The following is a 21,704-nucleotide window of genomic DNA, read 5'->3' as shown; positions in this document are numbered from 1 at the left end:
CTTAACCTAAACATTTTCTGGATTTGAAATGCACTACACTCTGGCCCATGTCCTCTTATAACATGGTTGAAATTTTAACATGCATGTGAAAGACCAGTCTTAGCCCTTCACAATATCACCGCCCAACCCACGATACAATTGTGACCCTTAGTGTTGAGATTCAAATCATCAATACAGATCAAGTTTTACAGAAAAGTGTGGGAACACACACATGAGTTGTAAATGCATACTTATCTCAACTTTTATAAAAATATATTAGGCAAACCTTATGAAACCCAGGAATAATATGAGAAAAATTCAGAAATAATCATTAGCTTTTATGCATCCCCAAAACAAACTTCATGAATGAAAGAGACTTTTATAATAACCTGCCCAACTCTGCAAATAGCAGGCACATTTATTAAATCATCTTATCAATCTGATCTCTAAGCACTGTGACTCAAAGTGTGCACTCTCTAGAAAATAATCATTGGGAACACAGCTTTAAACACTTAATGACAGTAGTTCTATGAAAAAAATTACTTGCAGATGAAGTTTTCTAATTAATTATAAATATAAACACTTGCCACTTACATGGCTCAAATCTTTTCAATTTACCCTCAAGTTAGACTTGAGGGGAAAACAATCATGTTTGAAGTTAGATTATAAACATTACAGTTACTAAAGGAAAGTTATAATCTACTATAAAAAACAAAACACAATATTACTGTAGCCTAAACATATCATACTCTAAAACAAAATCACATAGCAAGTGGTTTTCCAAAGAGACTTCCCAGTCACTCTGAGGTTCACTGCTCTGCTGGCATTTAGAATCTCAGTAAATTACACATCTTCATCTAGGTATAGTCCTGTCAGCTGAATTATAATGGTGACACTAGGATCTGTGTGGTTTCAGCTCTAACAGCAAAGAAACTGCTGCAGCAGATTTGTTAATTTCTTTCGCCCTCAAAGCTGTAACAAATGATAATCATCCAGCATTGACATAAACCCTTTCTCAAAAAACTGGGACCCTGTCAGCTTCATCTGGTAACAGCTCCCATTCCTCCTGAACATGATGATCTACCCCATATACGTTATAATACAATTTTATGTAAACATTTATTTATAATCTAGATAGGAGTTTGTGCAGCAGGCTGTGTAAAATACTCAAAAAATTACAAAGCTATCTACTGTCTTTTATTCTTAACCGATTCCAAACTTAACATTGGCATGTGCTGGCATTTCAAAAGAGAATATTCTCACTGACTGTATTTTACTGATTATAGTATAAGAACTAATGTTAAAATGATATATCACTAACATGTCTCTGATTTGAAATTATTATGTGCATGCATTTAATACTATCCTTAATTACAGTCACTAGAATTTCTGCAGGATCCTGTCTAATTTCAGTGCATAGGATGGCTGATCATAGTGAATCAAACATTTATGTAATATTTACTTTTATCTTCATTGATAAAGATGTTGATTCCCACATCATTCACTGCACATTGTCCAAGCTGTGCACTGAAGATACTCTAAATTTACAGTGTAGGATTTGTAAGCCCTTTGATTTCAATGGATTTACACAATGGTAAATTAAAAGAGAATTTGGTCCAACCTGATGCATGGTTCCACAGAAACCCTTCCTCTCTGTAAAGGTATCTTACATGCTTTCCAACCTTTACCCGAATAAAGCTGGAGACTTGTCGAAATCAGTACATGATCATGTAATTGAAGCCTATATCATAAAGCAAAGACACAATGGGTAGGAGTAGAGGTTAAGAGAAGAATAGTCAGGTCTTCCATAGGAACTTTTGGAGTTGTGATCACATTACTTTTACTTTAACTGGGTACTCAGACCAGTTACACCTCAATCCTACTTTTTCCTCCCTTGATGTCAGAATTCAATTTACTCCTTTCTGAAATACCTGACAGTGATTACTACTCACAACCTACTCCAAATATGTTAGGTGAAGGCAACGTTTTTGGTATATGGTGAAAAATTAAAAAAAAACCAAAAACCATGCACTAAATTAACATAGGCTAAAACAGTAAGAGAAGTGTAAGCAGCTAGGCTTTAATCTGAGTGCAACATAACTGTAGCTGGAATCTTAGATATAGCAAAACAGTCTGGCCCCGAGCATCTTCTGTTCTCTTTGTCCTTGTGGATATAGATGCTAAAAAAGCCTCTGCTGTGTGCTGTCTCGCTCATATCACAAATAACAAAGGACTTTAACATACCTTTCTGTAAGTTCTTTACAGAGAAGTGAGAGAAGAAAAATTCCCTTAAGTACCGGAAGGGAAGCTGCTTGTTTTTGTCCTGGGTGAAAGAAAGACTATGCAAGAGACATTTGGTTCTGAAAGTCATAGGCATAGACAAGTTATTATTTCCATTTAACAGAGATTATTTTTAATGAATTTTCATATATATATATTAGTTCAGATTTGTTTTACTCTGTATATGGTTCTTTCTTGTTTTTCTAATCCCTGTCACTTTGTACACTAGTTTCATCCTCTTTCACCTTGATCCTGCCTTTTAAAATTCTAAGAACAGTAATAAAATAGGGAGGTAAAAATCATGTTCGACAGCGCTCTAAACACCAAAAATATTGGCCTATGGGCAGTCAGAAAGACAACCCACAGTACTTTTACATTCAGACAAAATAAAGGTTAACTTAAAGTAGCTGTTGATTATCTTAAATCTTTCTCCTAAAGAAGTATATGAGATGTGAATCACAACATCTCAAGCAGATGTAAAGAGCTTTTATAGCTGAGTCAAGGATCCCCAGGCATTACAGAACTCCACAGCTTTCTTGTTTTTAGAAGCAAATCAATTCTCCTTCTTTCAAGTCCCTGACTACACCTTTCCAAGGAAACTGTACTAGCATCTTGATAACAAGAACAGCATTTAACCATTGCTCAACTGAGATCTGCAAACAATAGTTCTCTGGGCAGTAAGGACAGGGCCTAACATCCAAGGTCATGCCATAGCTGGAATGGTGAGATTTTAAAAGAACAGAGAATTAACTGGAACTTAAAAAAAAAGAGAAGCATGCACAAAGAGACCCATGTCAGACACAAATTTCTGCTAAAGTTTATGCTGAAACAGATAGCCTGACCACTGTTGAAACAGATGGAACAAGGCCTGGTTGCATACCATGAAACCATCCAATGTTCTACAGATAGCTGACTGTTGTGACAAAGTGTACCGTTATTGTCTTTGCTAGTAATAAAAACATGAGGAAAAGCAAAATGCTGACTGCTGTGCTACTGAATTTTGGATAAGGGATGTTTTGTTATTGTTAAGCAAGTAATATTGTCAATGGTATTTTCAATGTTATGAGATCAGATTGTTTAACAAGGAAGAACAGACAAGGGTCATGCACTGTGTCACTATGAGTTTACTGCTTGCAAGAAAGCAAAATAATTCACAATTGTGCCAACATACCAAGCACTGTGGAAAAAATAAGTAATACTAATTTATTTTTTGAAGATATTTGCACCGTGCCAGCAACTTACACCAAATTGACAAAGGAGGGGAAAACAGAAAATTTTCCAGGAACAGCCACTGATCTGAAACTAAAACTCAAAACACACGGGCAAAAATCATACCCTTTCTGTAGTCAACTAAAAAACTATTTCAAATGAGTTTGAGGAAAAAACAAATTAGGACTCCTGTTTTCTTCTCTGCCTATGCTGGTGGAGTGGACAAAAAAATAAGAGATCCCTGCTGAGAGGTGTGAAAGGGAGGATGGAAGGAAATGGCTGCCGTTTTTGCCATGGATGCTGCCTTCCCTTTCTATCAAAGTAGCACCTCCACAGGGATCAGGACATGTGGAGAGGTGGGTAGCAGCAAGCTGCTTTATGTGGCATCTTCCCCTTCCAGAAGATTAGCCAACAAGTTAATTGTGATCCAGGCAGCATTGTTCTGTTGTTATTCCTGCCTTGTGCTGAGCTGCTCCCTATGAGGGAGCGTTGGCTTCTAGTGAAAGTGGCTGAAGAGTTTGTCTATAGTAATACATCTTCTGCCGGTGCTTTAGGACTGGAAAGAGTTGGCTGCTATTTCAAAAGGAGAGAGGTTTCTGTGGCTCTTGCAGGAGGAAGGATGGTTTTAAGGAAATGAAAGTTTTAAGAGAATTTAAGGCATGCAGAAGAGAGAGAGCAACATGAGATTGGGAGGTGGGCACTCCAGAGGAAAGTGAGACAACAGGATGGGGAAGGAGTGCCACCCAGCTCTGCTCCTGGCCCTGGTCCCCACCCCCAGCTGTAGCCCCAGCCTCAGCCCCTTTGTCTGTGTCCCCTACTCCTGGAGCTGCAGCACCACCCCAAGCTCTGAGGGGGATGGCGCGGACGAGGATGGGGGAATGTGAAGTAAAAAGTTTGGGGACCACTGCTTTAGGCAGATTAAACAAATATAGTGGATTTCAGATTTTTCACAGTTATAGGCTTATCAGAACACATTTTATTTAAAAATCCGTAATCAAATTATATTTACCTTTCATGCAATGTGCAACAGGTATGTTGGGTTAAGGGCAGAGTTAAGGTTATTTGGGTAATCTCAAATGTGCATTTCCATACTTTATAATTTGTTTACATTTAAGTATAATTAACTTTGAACATCCACACTAGTGTTTCTTGTTTTTATCATTTCTCCAAAAACATTCTCTTAGGTGATTCTTTCTTTAAATAACTTACATAACCTTCATTTCACATTAATTATTGTGGGGGAGGGAAAGGAGGGGGATTGCCTGAGAATCATAATATTGCTGCTGGAAAACTGATTTTAGCATCAGAGGAATCTAACCACTCTCATTTTTCTTTAAAAGTACAGCTAAGCAACTTGAATACAACAATGTCCCCAGCTTGGGTTTTGTCAATGAGGAAAACTTATCAGAGTTATCATGAACATGAGCCTATACCAGTTAGTAGTATACCAAGCAGCCCTGGCAGAAGCAAAGAAAACAACAAATGAAAATAATGATGGAGGAGGAATGGAAAGAACCATGGAGGAGGTTGGTATATGCTGCTCTCAGAAAATCATCAGAATCTTGTCATGTTTGTCTACAGAACAGACTATGACAACACAGCGCAAGCTACTTTCATTTGGGGGACTACTTAACACTGAGTCAGCAATACAAACAGTAGCTCTCACAGCCTAAACAAAGCAGAATTACTGATTTATGTGAGCTCAAACATTTAAACTAATTAATCGAATGTCCATGATGAAACAAATTTTTAAAGCTCTACTGAAGTGAATAGATCTAAATGAATAGCAAAATACTCATTAATCCATGCAAATCAGTTTTCAGTCACTTCATTTCACAGACACACTTGGTTAATTTAAACTCACTGACCATCAACAAAGCCCAATTATATAGAGTCTACATGACCATTATTTTCATAAACTTTTCCACAATGGAGCCAAAGCCAGCTTTCTAATATCATCACACAATTATATTATGCTTTTTAGCCAAAGAACTGTAAAGCACTTTACAAAAGCAAGGTAAGCATCATTGTCCTGATCTGAGAGATGCAGAAACTAGGCCACAGTGATGTGAAACGACTTGCCTAAAGACATACAGTAAGTCAGTAGCAGAGCTGGGAAAAGAATGCCTTAACTCCCAGTTCTGTGCCCTATCCACTCAATCAGCTACTCCCTAATGGGTCAGACCAAAGGTCCATTTAGCCCAGTATCTGTCTACCGGCAGCGGCCAATGTCAGGTGCCCCAGAGGGAGTGAACCTAACAGGCAATGATCAAGTGATTTCTTTCCTGCCATCCATCTCCATCCTCTGACAAACAGAGGCTAGGGACACCATTCCCTTAACCATCCTGGCTAATAGCCATTTATGGACTTAATCACCATGAATTTATCCAGTTCTCTTTTAAACGCTGTTATAGTCCTAGCCTTCACAACCTCGTCAGGTAAGGAGTTCCACAAGTTGACTGTGTGCTGTGTGAAAAAGAACTTCCTTTTATTTGTTTTAAACCTGCTGCCTATTAATTTCATTTGGTGACCCCTAGTTCTTGTATTATGGGAATAAGTAAATAATTTTTCCTTACTACTTTTTTCACATCACTCATGATTTTATATACCTCTATCATATCCCTCCTTAGTCTTCTCTTTTCCAAGCTGAAGAGTCCTAGCCTCTTTAATCTTTCCTCATATGGGACCCTCTCCAAACCACTAATCATTTTAGTTGCCCTTTTCTGAACCTTTTCTAGTGCCAGTATATCTTTTTTGAGGTGAAGAGACCACATCTGTACACAGTATTCGAGATGTGGGCGTATCATGGATTTATATAAGGGCAATAATATCTTCTCAGTCTTAGTCTCTATCCCCTTTTTAATGATTCCTAACATCCTGTTTGCTTTTTTGACCGCCTCTGCACACTACGTGGACATCTTCAGAGAACTGTCCACGATGACTCCAAGATCTTTTTCCTAACTCATTGTAGCTAAATTAGCCCCCATCATATTGTATGTATAGTTGGGGTTATTTTTTCCAGTGTGCATTACTTTACATTTATCCACATGAAATTTCATTTGCCATTTTGTTGCCCAATCACTTAGTTTTGTGAGATCTTTTTGAAGTTCTTCACAGTCTGCTTTGGTCTTAACTATCTTGAGCAGTTTAGTATCATCTGCAAACTTTGCCACCTCACTGTTTACCCCTTTCTCCAGATCATTTATGAATAAATTGAATAGGATTGGTCCTAGGACTGACCCTTGGGAAACACCACTTGTTATCCCTCTCCATTCTGAAAATTTACCATTAATTCCCAAACTTTGTTCCCTGTCTTTTTTTAACCAGTTCTCAGTCCATGAAAGGACCTTATCTTTTATCCCATGACAGCTTAATTTACGTAACACCTTTGGTGAGGGACCATGTCAAAGGCTTTCTGGAAATCTAAGTATACTATGTCCACTGGACCCCCCTTATCCACGTTTATTGATGCCTTCAAAGAACTCTAACAGATTAGTAAAACATGATTTCCCTTTACAGAAACCATGTTGATTATTGCTCAACAGTTTATGTTTTTCTACGTGTCTTGCAATTTTATTCTTAACTATTGTTTCAACTAATTTGCCCGGTACTGATGTTAGACTTACCGGTCTGTAATTTCCGAGATCACCTCTAGAGCCCTTTTCAAATATTGGCATTAGATTAGCTAACTTTCAGTCATTGGGTACCGAAGCCAATTTAAAGGACAGGTTACAAATCTTAGTTAATAGTTCTGCAACTTCACATGTGAGTTCTTTCAGAAGTCTTGGGTGAATGCCATCTGGTCTCGATGACTTGTTAATGTTGAGTTTATCAATTAATTCCAAAACTTCCTCTAGTGACACTTTAATCTATGACAGCTCCTCAGATCTGTCACCTACAAAAGCCAGCTTAGTTTTGGGAATCTCCCTAACATCCTCAGCCGTGAAGACTGAAGCAAAGAATCCATTTAGTTTCTCTGCAATCACTTTATCATCTTTAAGTGCTCCTTTTGTATCTCGATCATTAAGGGGCCCCACTGGTTGTTCAGCAGGCTTCCTGCTTCTGATGTACTTAAAAAACATTTTGTTATTTTCTTTGGAGTTTTTGGCTAGCCGTTCTTCAAACTCCTCTTTGGCTTTTCTTCTTATACTCTTGCACTTAATTTGGCAGTGTTTGTGCTCCTTTCTATTTGTCTCACTAGGATTTGACTTCTACTTTTTAAAGGACGTCTTTTTATCTCTCACTGCTTCTTTTACATGGTTGTTAAGCCACAGTGGCTCTTTTTTAATTCTTTTAATATGTTTCTTAATTTGGGGTATACATTGAAGTTAGGTCTCTATTATGGTGTCTTTAATAAGCGCCCATGCAGCTTGCAGGGATTTCACTTTGGTCACAGTACCTTTTAACTTCTGTTTAACTAACCCCCTCATTTTTGCATAGTTCCCCCTTTTGAAATTAAATGCCACAGTGTCGGGCTGTTGAGATGTTCTTCCCACCACAGGGATGTTGAATGCTATTGTATTATGGTCACTATTTCCAAGCGGTATATAGTTATAGTTACCTGCTATAGTTACCTCTTGGACCAGCTCCTGTGCTCCACTCAGGATTAAATCTAGAGTTGCTCCTCCCTTTGTGGGTTCCCGTACTAGCTGCTCCATGAAGCAGTCATTTAAGTACTGATTTTGCCCCAGTTCTCTAAATGGCTCACTCAAGGACTGAACTCACAACCCTGGATTTAACAGGCCAATGCTCAAACCATTGAGCTATACTTCCCCCAGGTATATAAGCACTTAATTGCCTTGTTTACATATATGAAGAGGACAGACCCAATACAAACTAGAAAACCTAATGGTAAATTGTGAAGATTATCAAATCCACAGAGGTCATTTCAAACGGTCAATCACCTTTATTTAGGAATCACCTTTATACTCATATATTGCAACTTAATTGAATTTATCCCTGAACAATCACCTAATAACTTCTATCTTTTGTACTCTGGTGAATTATGTACATTTCTCATAATTTTGCTACATTTGTATAGTATAAAGAGATGAAAAAAATATGTCCTATTAAACAAAAGAGCCAAAAGTTGCCAAACCTGGTTGCCTAAGGTTGGGCTCCAAAATCTACACTGAGGCATTTAAATAGAAATTGCTTGATTTTTCAGAGATGCTCCCAAAATGTGAAATCCCAAAACCACTTTTTAACAACAAATTATAAAAGATTCATATCTGACATCTATGATTCATAATAAAGAGAATATGGGTATCTCATGAAAGCCTCTGCTAACATAACAGACAGCAACAACTGAAGAATTAATCATTTTTGCTATAGCAACCACTGCATTGCAATTACCATAGTGACATGGGGAGAATAGAAAAAATAATAATGAAGAGCTCTTACTTATTTGGCTGACAAAGTGCTCCAAAGAAGAGCAGAATTCTCCAGTGCACAGCTCTTCTCACCTTAATCACTTCAGACGCCATTTATAGTAAATGTATGTCTCAAAGCTTTTTCTGGTTTTTATTTTTTTAGAAAGGCAATACAATTTTATCAATTGTTTCTCTGTCCTTTTGGTCAAGTTAACGTATAAACTAGGGGTCAGCAACCTTTCAGAAGTGGTGTGCCGAGTCTTCGTTTATTCACTCTGATTTAAGGCTTCATGTGCCAGTAATATATTTTAACATTTTTAGAAGGTCTCTTTTTTATAAGTCTATAATATATAACTAAACTATTGTTGTACATAAAGTAAATAAGGTTTTTAAAATGTATAAGAAGCTTCATTTAAAATTAAATTAAAATGCAGAGCCCCTCGGACTGGTGGCCAGGACCCAGGCAGTGTGAGTGCCACTGAAAATCAGCTTGCGTGCTGTCTTCGGCACACATGCCATAGGTTGCCTATCCCAGTATAAACCATCACCATCATGTACCAGACCAAAGAGCAATATATTTTAGAGAGTCTGGTTTTCATCAAGTTGAAGCCCCAAGGTCTAGTACATTTCTGAGCATGTATTTGCATGTCTGTTTTGCATGAATATCAATAATATTTATTATCTGATTGAGATATTTTAGGAATTTTACCTCAGAAATACTAATAGAACAGTCTAGGGACTCTGTTATTAAGATTAGATGTTAATATCTGTGACAGAACCGTATTATGGATGCATGGTACAAAGTTTTTTATTAAACACAGGAGTGTCTCTGTTCTCAATACCCACTTACATTAAAATAATTTCTACTTAGCACCCTTTGTCTCAATAGCTCAGTTTAAGCATGGGGAACTTATCCAACACAAACTGCCTGTGTAATAACCCAACAAAAGCCCCTTTAAAGATTTTTCTTTTTTACAATAGTTAAGGACATCTATGTGATGGGCAGGGGTCATTTAAAGAAATTATGCTGAATGTCCATACATATTTGGAGACAGGAAATAAAAAATGGTTACTAACCTTCTGTTGTTCTTCGAGATGTGTTGCACATGTTCATTCCAATATGTGCATGCCCAGAGCACAGTCGCCTGAAATTTTTCCTTCCACAGTACCCGTCATGGCAGATCAAGTACTCTCTGCCAGCCCATGCCTATAACACTTGTATAAAGCGCCCAGCCGACCCCATACTCCTTCAGTTCCTTCTTTCTGGAAACTCCGATCTGAGGGGCAGGAGGGCAGGTCGTGGAATGGACATGTGTAACACATTTAAAAAAACAACAGTTACAGAAGGTTATTAAGTTTTTTCTTCTCTGAGTGATTGCACATGGGCATTCTAGGTGACTCCTAAATAGTAGAATAGGTGAAGAGATTGGAGTTCATGGACATACAGACTGCAGAACATTTCAACCAAATTTTGTATCATCTTTGGAATGCTGAATAATGGCATAGTTGGAGGAAAACATGTGCAGCAATGAACAAATTGCTGTTATACAAATGTCCTGAATAGGGATCTGTGCTAAGAATGCTGCAGAGGATGGATGAGATCTTGTGGAATGAGCAGTCAGGTTAACTAGTGGCAAAACACTTCCCTAATCATAACAAGTGCAAATACATGAAATAGTCCAGGACAAAATTGTCTGTGAAAAAACTGGGAGACCCTTCATCCTGTCAGCTATAGTTATAAACAGTTTGGTAGACCTTCAGAATGGTTTGTTCTCTGCCAAAACCTAGGGCTCGTCTAACATCCAATGAGTGAATATGTTGTTCATTCCTATTTGCATGAGGTTTTGGGAAGAAGACAGATAGCCTGATTGTTATAAAACTGCTAAACCAGTTTCAGGGGAAACTGGGGTGAGGACGTAAATATACTTTATCTTTAAAGAAGACTGTGTATGGAAGGTCTGATGTAACGGCACAATTTCAAGACCCTTCTGGCTAAAATGATGGCCACTAAGAAAACCACTTTCCTGGACAGATATAAGCACACTGACAAAGATTCAAACGGTGGTCTCACAAGCTTTTCTAAGACTAAGTTTTCACCAAGAAGGTTGGTAGCAATTGGACATCTAACACAGTGAATGCCACTGAAAATGAGATAGGCTCAGAATCTAAAATAGGAGAACAACAAGTCAAAAATTACTTAGACTAGTTAGATGTCTTTAAGTCACCAGGGCCTGATGAAATGCATCCTAGAATACTCAAGGAGCTGATTGAGGAGATATCTGAGCCATTAGCAATTATCTTGGAAAGTCATGGAAGACGGGAGACATTCTAGAAGACTGGAAAAGGGCAAATATAGTGCCCAACTATTAAAAGGGAAATAAGGACAACCATGAGAATTACAGACCAGCTAACTTACTTTCTGTACCCAGAAAGGTAATGGAGCAAATTAAGCAATCTATTTGCAAACACCTAGAAGATAATGAGGTGATAAGTAACAGTCAGCATGGATTTGTCAAGAACAAATCGTGTCAAACCAACTTGATAGCATTCTTTGACAAGGTAACGAGCCTTGTGGATGGGGGGAAGCGGTAGACGTGTTGTATCTTGACTTCAGTAAGGCTTTTGATGCTGTCTCACATGACCTTCTCATAAACAAACTAGGGATATACAACCTAGATGAAGCTACTATAAGGTAGGTGCACAACTGGTTAGAAAATCGTTCCCAGAGAGTAGTTATCAATGGTTCACAATCATGCTGGAAGGGCATAATGAGTGGGGTCCCCCAGGGATCAATTCTGGGTCCAGTTCTGTCATATATCTTCATCAATGACTTAGATAATGGCATAAAGAATACACTTATAAAGTTTGCAGATGATGCCAAGCTGGGAGGGGTTGCAAGTGCTTTGGAGGATAGGATTAAAATTCAAAATGACCTGGACAAACTGGAGAAATGGTCTGAAGTAAATAGAACAAAATTCAATAAGGAAAAATGCAAAGTACTCCACTTAGGAAGGAATAATCAGTTTCACACATACAAAATGGGAAATGACTGCCTAGGAAGGAGTTCTGCAGAAAGGGATCTGGAGGTCATAGTGGATCACAAGCTAAATGAGAGTCAACAGTGTAACACTGTTGCAAAAAAAGCAAACATTATTCTGGGATGTATTAGCAGGAGTATTGTAAGCAAGACACAAGAAGTAATTCTTCTGCTCTACTCTGTGCTGATTAGACCTCAACTGGAGTATTTTGTCCAGTTGTGGGCGCCACATTTCAGGAAAGACATGGCAAAATGATGAAAGGTCTAGAAAACATGACCTAGAAGAGCAGATTGAAAAAACTGGGTTTGTTTCATCTGGAGAAGAAACGACAGAGAGGACATGATAACAGTTTTCAAGTACATAAAAGGTTGTTGCAAGGAGGAGGGAAAAAATTGTTTTTCTTAACCTCTGAGGATAGGACAAGAAGCAATGGGCTGCAAGGGCGGTTTAGCTTGCACATTAGGAAAAATTTCCTAACTGTCAGAGTGGTTAAGCACTGGAATAAATTGCCTGGGGAGGTTGTGGAATCTTCATCATTGGGGATTTTTAAGAGCAGTTGGACAAACCCGTGTCATGGATGGTCTAGATAATACTTAGTCCTGCCTTGAGTGCAGAGGACTGGACTAGATGACCTGTCGAGGTCCCTTCCAGTTCTATAATTCTAAGTTCAGGTCCCAGGTAGGAATGAGATCTCTCAAGCTGGTCTACACTAGAGGAGTGGGGTGGGGGGAGAAATCGATCTAAGTTACGCAACTTCAGCTACGTGAATATGATGTACTTAAATCTACTCACTGCAATGTCTTCACTGTGGTAAGTCAACGGCTGACACTCCCCCATCGACTTCGCCTCTAGTGGAGTACTGGAATCAATGGGAGAGCGCTCCGTGGTCGATTTATCACATCTATACTATATGCAATAAATCTACCCCTGCTGGATCAATCACTACCCGTTGATCCTTCGGGTAATGTAGGTAAGCCCGTACTCAAGGGTATAACCTTTCTAGGCCTTTGAGGAATCAGACAGATAAATTATTTGAAAAAATGGACTGGCTATCTACAGGAGGGTGGATATTGTTGCAAGGTGAACCTTGACAGAGAAGATTGATAAGCCTTGCTGTTTCTGGTGCGACAAACATTCAAGCATGGGTGAGATTCTACACTGAGATTCCCAAACACAGAACCACTTCCACTTTGAGAGGTAGGTAGCCCTGGTGGAGTGCTTTCTACTACCTAATATGATCTGACAAACTTGTCCTGGGCAAGCCTGCTCTCTGGGATTTAGCCCTGGAGCTTCCAGGCCATTAGATGAAGGGAGCTTAGGTTCAGCTGGAGCAGCCAAACGTGGTCCTGGGATATCGGGTCTGGATGCAACAGAAGTGGGATTGGAGTAGCCACTGAGAGGTCTAGCAGAGTGAAAAAACAGTGCTGACAGAGTCATGCTGGTGCTATCAGAATAACCCAGCCCTGGTCGCACTTGATATTTAGCAGCTCTCTGTGTATAAGCAGGATAAGGATAGCAAAGATGTTCCATCCAAGGTAGTAGAAAGGCATCCATAATAGAACCCAGAATGCGGCATTGTAGGGAGCGGAACTGATGACACTTTCTGTTGTACCGGTTTGCTAATAGATCTATCCGGGGAGTCCGCCACTGCTGGAAAATGTCTTTCACTATATCCAGGCAAAGGGACCACTCACAGTGACTGGAGAAAGACCCGCTGAGGTGATCTTCCAGTTCATTTTGTGCTCCCAGAAAGTAAGAGGCCTCAAGGTTGATTGAGTGGGCTATGGAAAACTCCCACAGCTGCACTGCTCTTTGAAAAGGAGGGAAGAGTGAGCGCATCCTCGCCCATTGAGATAAAACATGGCTGCAGTGTTGTCTGTGAGAAAAAACAAGCTTCTGCCAATAATGTTGAGCAGAAAGGATTAACAGGAAAGGCAAACCACTCTTGGTTCTCTGATGTTGATGTGGAGTGAATATCCCACCAGAGACCAAAGGCCTAGAGTTCTGAGGGGCCCCACTTCAGCTCCCCACCATAGCACTGGCACATCTGAGATCAGGGTCATTGACGGGTGAGGGCGCATAAAGGGAAAGCCCGCATAAACTGTAAGTGGATCCAACAACCAATTTAGAGAGGCAAGAACCTATGTCCAGATGGTGGCAATTTGGCAATACAATGTGGCCAGCCACATCTGAAGAGGGCTGAGATGCATCCTTGTGTATTGTACAACATATGTGCATGAAGCCATGTGATCTAAGAGCCACATACAATTTCAGGCTGTTGTGAGTGGATGACCTTTGAGATGTGTGATCAGGGAACTGACTGAATGGAATTGTACCTCTTGGAGGTAGGCCCTGGCGCCAATGAACTCTATCCTTGCATCAGAGCGAGGGTAGACTTTTCTGCATTTATCAGAAAGCCTTGGGCCTTGAATGTCGACTGGATGAGTCAAACTTTGGATACTATACGAGCCTGGACCGGCCCTAGACTAACCAGGCCTCTAGATAAGGTAGACTGGCACCCCTAACCTTCTCAGGAAAGCCACCATTACCACCATACATTTTGTGAACACCCACTTTTCTGCAGAAAGGCCAAATGGGAGGACCGTGAATTGGCAATGTGAGTGATTCACTAATAATCTGTGGCACCTTTTGTGTCCTTGATATGTCAATACATGAAAATAGGCATCTCTCAAATTGAGGGCTTTGTACCAATCTCCGGGATCCAGCAATGGGATAATGACCAAGCGGAACTTTATTTTCTTGAGATAATTGTTGAGCTGAGGCAGGTCTAAAATCAGTCTGAGACCTCCCTTGGCTTTTGAGATTTGGAAATAATGGGAGTAGAACCCCTTCCCTCTTAAATTCTGTGGAACCTCTTCATGAGGGGGGTCCCTGAGAAGAGATGGGGAGGGAAAGTGGGAAGGAGGGGTAGAAATAAGCTGGAGGGTGTATCCCACTTCCACCGTGCTCAACACCCAATGGGCTGTGGTCATACGTGACCAAGCACTGAGGAAGTAGGACATACAATTTGCAAATGAAGGAGAAACAGGAATCACAGAAACTGGTATGGCATCCTCGAGTGTCCCATCAAAACAGCTGCCTAAAACTCCCTAATCTGTCCTAATCTGGCTCTGTAGGCAGGGTGCTGTGATGAACTTCTACTCCTGGTGGAATTCTGCAACACTGGGCACAGAATTTTCTTTCCCCATGGAAAATATATCACGTCCCAGAAGTGCCGTGGTTCCATCTTTTGCCCACAAGAGGCTGCTGTGGCACCAGAACGCTTGGGCAAAATGTATTTTATGCTGGGAAAATACAAAATTCTGCGTGACAGAGGAATTCTGTGCATTCACTGATACTCAGAATTCCCTGAGTAACATACACCTAGAGTAGAATGCAATCACTAGAAGAGCAACATTAGTTAAAACTAAAAAGCTGATATCACCAAGGTAAACCAGTTTACTGAATCAGACAAGAGGACAATGAAAGCCCAAGATACTTAAGACCCTTGATAAGCCACCAACTCCCTATTTAATATTTCAAGACTGCACACTAATGATCTATGTTCTTATGTGTAGTCCCAGCACTATGATCTCAGAAAAGAAAAATTAAAATTGGAATTAATGTACATAAAAGTTAGTTAACAACAAATAAGTACAACAACCAGCAAAATTCCAATATGATAGCTATTCAATTCTAAATCTCAGAAATCAACATTCCATGACTTATTCTCAAGTTCCATCATACTACAAGTACAGATCTAGGGAGTTAATCATTCTGGGAAGCGGGTCACCTTGCTAAATAAATATACAGGTTCATTTGGGGAGTACAAAAATGTCATTTGCCATGAACAGTAACAATGCTCCAGATTCTATGCATTCAGGTGTACCAATGATTCTTAAGCTGTTAATGTCTGATTTCAGGAAAACTTGTATGGGTGGATCCAACTTAGTATATGGCAGTGATAGTTGAACCCCATGTTCAAGAGCCATAAAACCCCACAATACATTTAAAAGGGTTGGTAAATCAGCAGGAGCACCATGAAGGAATGTTAACAAGTCTACTTGGCAATAATGTCTAACTCTCCAAATAGTGCGGTATTTAAAAGAAGCAGGAAGGGAGGTCAGGAGCTTTATTAAGGCCAAAGCAGTGGGCTCCCTATACTGTTTCCTTGTTTGACTCTAGACTGCAGAAAAGCTCTATGTTTTCTTTTTTAATGCCCATTATTTTTTTATTTGTTTAAAAACACAATTGAGCTTGGGATGCAGAAAGTCATCCCTCCGAACATTTTTATATTCAAGATGAAGTTAGTTTTAATATACTATTGGGATAAAGCCTGATTATATAAGTTTTTTCTTGTGAACTGTACCACCACACTAACTAGTGTATTTCACAAATCAGATAGGTGTAGCTTTATTCTGTTTTACAGATAGTATTGTACCCTGAAATCAAGTAATCCATGTTACAGATTTCCATTTCAGCAAAACAAATTATAAGTGTTAGTGGTAACAAGTTGCCATCTTTGCTATTTGATGATTAAGACAGAAGAAAGACTGTCTTTTAGTGCTCAGTTTTGATCTGGACAGCATATACTACTCCACCATACTTCTAAAAGATTCAAATGATAGTGTGCACTAGGGAACACTTCTCAAATTTCAACCCTGTATTAAATAAGCAAAACAATGGTACACTCCAGAACAGAGCTTTACAATGGTGTGACCTCTTCCTGATGTACAAACACATACCCTTCATCTTTTTTACATGTCAGTTGCTTGGAAAAAATGTACTCTAGGCTAAAGCTCTACTTTTTCCATAGTTGCACAGAAATTGCATGTGTTTTACAAACGTAACTCAACCCTCACTCCTTTAAACACCCCAAACCACCGTTTTGGTTTTATTTGCAACTTTATCCCATCCACATCGAACAAATAGCTTAGAGGTTTAAGACAGTCTTGAACATTAATATCTGAAGAATTTCTTAAATTAAGCAACATGAAATTCTAAGCAGAAAAAAACTGAAAACTTAGGATATTTTACTTTGAAAGAGAGCTAGTGTGTATGTACAATAACTATTTCTAATAAGGATTTTTACTGCACAGCTTCAATAAGTCTCCCTATTGCAGGTAATACTGATAAGATACATGTATAACATTAAAGTATCTAAATTTGTACTTGCACTACAGATATTAATTCCCCTAAAGCTCTGTTACATTTAATCAGGTGAATGTATTTCACAGTTATTTACCTGTTATACTAGACTTGAACTTTTTCAGCTTCCCATGCTATTTAAATTTTTGTACATAGTTTTAGACAAATTGAAACAAAAATAAATGTTAGACAAAAAAAGCACTTAATCCCAAACAAAAACATGAGAAGTTTAGAATTAAGTTTTAGGTTATAGCCTTCCCTTCAAAGGCTGTGCCAACGTATTGGCAGCGTAAAGTTTGCTAGAATATGGAAATCTCTTGCACAAAGATAAAGGTTAAGGTTGGAGTTTTAGCCTCAAGTGCTTTTCTAAACAAATTTTAGAAAAAAAGTGTTTAAATGTCTAAAATCATTAACTGACTGAGAGGCCTTAAACTTACAGGTTAATATATATTTTTAAAAAAAAGAATTTTTTGTTTCCAGCTGGCAAAGATATGAGTTCAGAAAGCTCTGTGCGTACTGTATATGCAGCTTTCTGGAGAATACATGAATTCTAGCAATGTAAAGTGCAAAGAAAATTCCCAACATATGGAGGGGGAACAATGCCCCTCTGCCCACCATCTCAATGGGGGCGTGAGGAAGTTTGACCAGATCAGTAGGAGAAAGGTCCTCACTTGGGGCCCTGATGGGGGGATGGTGGGGAGTATTTATATTCAATCACACTGCAGCCTTTCCCTCACTGAATTTCTCTTCCTGCCTTAGAATACATTTCGGGGGAGGAAGGAGAGCTTTCTCTGACACCCTAGTAGCCCACGTTTAGATTTAAGAAATAGAATAGAAATGTAATGTTGGGAATTAAAATGGGAATGTCTTAATTCATCTCATCTTGCAGCCAATGTCCAATGAGGATATAAGTCTGAAAAGGCCAACTCCTGGAGTAAACATGAATGAAGACATAGGATATGGCTGGTGTTCCTAACGGCTGGTAAGGAGAAGGGTAGACCTTAAGTCTTTGCAGATTGATGTACTCTCATTCTCCATTGTGGGACAAGAGAACTCAGAGGTGGTCTGAGTCCAGTGAGTTAGGTTGAAGGATGTCAACCCTGATTTATTGGTTATATGGAAAAAGGCCATTTAAACCCATGCTGGACTCCATTAAGGTGTCTGGTATTGATGGGAGGGGAGACAAGGAGGCTGCACTCACTCCCACTGATATTCCAATTAAAATTAATTAATAAGTTGTGGTCTCTGCTTTAATATCCATCCCCAAGTTTGTGTCTCATTCACCTGCATATCCTGATCAACTACTATTTTGTATTAAACAGTTTTCTGTTCACCTTAGCCTTTATATTTCCTTACTTTGGTTAGTTCATCTACAAGCAATGTTTATTTAATGCCATACTTCTGTATTTGATTAAATACCATATAGAAATACCACTGTCTCTTTGAATCAATAGTTTGAGATGCTCAGTTTTCACATATTTTGGAATGTCTCTCCAGTGGTTAAAGTCATATATTAAGGACTGTTGTAAATCAGATCCTTCTGGTCAGGTTTTTCTACTTTGTTATCTTTCAGTCATTTTATGTACTCAACTTTTAATTTACTAAGATATTGATTTAGATTAGCCACAGAAAGATCAAAGAGAAGAAAAAATAATTATGCTTTTAAGAGTTCTGTTTTAGTTTCCAGAGGAAAAACAACAGAACACACACTTCTGAAAGTCAGTTTGCTTTCAGACGCTCTACACTGCAACTTCACTGGTATAATCTTTTCAGAGAAAAAAAAATGTCCAAGGAACCTTTAGCTGTCTCTCTCAGATCAAAAAGGATTGAAAGTATTTTATTTCTTTTATAAAACCAAGCAAGAAACTTCTCACTTTTTATCCTCTAAACCTAGCTATATCAAAAGAGCCTAAAACAATACAACATGTTGTGTTGTTTCATAATCATGTTCAAATTATCAGAAGCTGAAGCTATCCCTGAGCCTTCTCTGGGACTACAGTATGTGAAAAGTAACTTTTCAGTTTGTCTCTACAACAAAAGGAATATGAAAATCTACAAAACTTTTTGATAGTAATTAGAACCAAATTCTGCATTTACACTGCGGTTTAATATCTAACATCTAAATTTTGATTCTTCACTCAACAAGTTAGATAAACATATTTATTATATTTCCTATAAAATATGCTCACAAAATCAGAATAATTTAAGAATGTTCAAGATCCCAGATATCCTAGGATCTAAGTTAATTTAAATGTCCATCAAATATGACAAAGTTTCTAAAATTATGATACATCCTTTGGCCATATTAAGACACTTCTGTTTGCTACAACACATGGTAAGAAAAAATCCTATTGCAGATTGCTCCTTAGGATTTACATCTTTCAAAAGAAAGCTGACATATACTTTGTGCATATTAATATACAGAGCATCAATCAAAAGCATCTGCTTTTTGGAATGATTAACAGCCATGTCCATCAGGGCAATACAAAACCGTGAAAACATGGATAAAAAGCATTTTGGAATATTTTGAGGTTCTGTTCTCTCTTTCAAACGGCACACAATAGGCAAATGTTTGTAGATGGCCTAAATTTTAATTAAAACTTTAATTTTTAATGACTTTTGCACAATACATTAAATAAAAATTCTTAGCATAACCTCTACATATCATTGAACTTCTACTTTACTCTGTTATACTACACATGAAACCTGTATTCAGCAGCCATACCACAGACCAGCAAAATTCAGTCACCCAGGAGAGGTGATCTTTAAAGGTCAAACTAAACTGTGCTAAAAATCTTGAGCATTTTTTAAGTATCAGCATAAAACAAGACGAATTGTCTGCCTCTAATACTGGCTCTCTTCTTAATCCCTCAAGAGCATCACTATATTTAAGGCAAAAATTGCTGTACCACACATCAGAGGAACCATGTCACAACATCTAAATAAGGGCTCAATCCTGCAAATACTCATTAATGAGGGTAAAGCTAACCATCACAAGTAGATCCACTAATGTGCAGTAGTGTTAGCAGAATCAGGCCCATAAAACTACTAGTTACCGCTGTGGGACAAAGGACTATCTAAAGAAATCATCTAGTTCCGGAGAATAAATTGTGTGTTTATCCTATTTAATATGTGCATTACCTGAATCACTGATAAAAAACTGATGACATTTTTGTGAAAGGGGTTGCAGGTTATTAAAATTTTGGAACCACTGATGTAGTATGTATTTACATGACTATGATGCCTGCAAAGGAACCACTGCAATCTGCTGGACAAAAACTTAACATTAAAAAACATTAAAAAAAATAATCTAGAAAAATATAACTAATTAATAATAAAAATAAATATGCAAGTGTCAGATAGCTTAGGGAAGGGGAAAAAAAGAGGAATCTCACCAAAATCTGCAAACACTGATTGTCCAACAACCATCGTGTCTTCAGGTTTTTGCTTTGTATCTGTGGCATTGGAGAAATTTCCATCCTATCAAATACAATAAACATACACCATACAAAATTACACTAATGAACTGCAAACAAACCAATGAAAATTTGAAGTGTAAACTAAAGACTAAAAATAGCTTTTAAAAAAAGGATTAATAGGTGAAAAACTGTCTTAACTGGGAAAACTTACACTGTTTGGAATACTGGAGCCTAAGCTGCCAAACAAATCTGATGTGCAGACCCTTAGTCCTGCACAGAATCTCACAGAAGTCAACAAGACTCCATGAATGAGTAAGAGTATGCACATTTGAATATGTTTGTAGGAAAAGATTTAGTTAGTTCATTGGCATAATCATAGGATAAAGATGTCTAAATATTTAAAGCAATGTAATGAAGTAAGATTTACAATTTATGAAATTACTCTATTAATATAGAAATTAGCTTCCAGATTATTCTGATTATACTAGTGCTGAGCAGGGCTTGTTTCAACAACATGCAATATTATGAATTAAAACCTGATACTGCCAAGTGCAGAGCCTCTTTCCAGTCCCGCTGAAATAACAGGAGTGGAGGACACTAGGTGTAGTGCAGGGTCAGGCCCCAGCTGTTGAACAAAAAATGGTACATTTTTAATTAAATAAAAAAAGATCTGAGGCCCAGTGCTCCAATCACTTTACTGGAAGTCATGCTCACTTGAGTACCTGAAACCTGTAAAATGCAATATATTAATTAATATCTTGAGTCAAAATGTAACAGGTGTGACATCTCAGAAAACAACTGCAAAAACATCATGAAATATTTAACATTTAATCAAATCTGACATATATATTTTGGAAATCTAGGAATAATAAAATTAAGAGTTCCTCCTATTGATTCAGAGTTTTCTCAGTTGTAATTTTGTGTTTTGTGTTTTATCCTCCTGTGTATTTTTGTTCTATTAATAAATAAATTAAAAAAAAGGTACTACTAAAAAACCCCAGGGAGTGTTTCATACTTAACCCACACTTTATACATTATTCTCATGTTACAATTTCTTCAGTGTTATATAACAACAAAAGCACCTGTTACATCAGCAGAGAAATCACGTGCCTGGGGCAGCACACGCTAAGGGGCGGCATTGCGTCCATTCTTGGGGCAGCACAGTCTAAGCAGCCTTTTTTTTTTTTTTTTTTTTTTTTGCACTTCAGCAGTTTGGGCGGCACTCCAAGTGGCTTTCTTTTTCTTTTTTTTTTGCTTGG

At 38.2% G+C, this 21,704-nt stretch overlaps 1 protein-coding gene across 1 annotated transcript in view; it reads right to left on the bottom strand.

Moving 5' to 3' along the window:
- The window catches only part of ITFG1 (integrin alpha FG-GAP repeat containing 1), a 187,414-nt gene that overhangs the window by 103,579 nt on the left and 62,131 nt on the right, over positions 1–21,704 (bottom strand). Inside the window, exon 8 of the mRNA XM_030581828.1 lies at positions 20,422–20,506. Within this exon, the coding sequence (XP_030437688.1) occupies positions 20,422–20,506 (85 nt within the window). The remainder of the gene's footprint in view (positions 1–20,421; positions 20,507–21,704) is intronic.

This window comes from Gopherus evgoodei, chromosome 12 (assembly GCF_007399415.2).
Source record: "Gopherus evgoodei ecotype Sinaloan lineage chromosome 12, rGopEvg1_v1.p, whole genome shotgun sequence".
Classification (NCBI taxonomy): Eukaryota; Metazoa; Chordata; order Testudines; family Testudinidae; genus Gopherus; species Gopherus evgoodei.
This window is presented reverse-complemented; position numbering and strand designations above follow the sequence as displayed.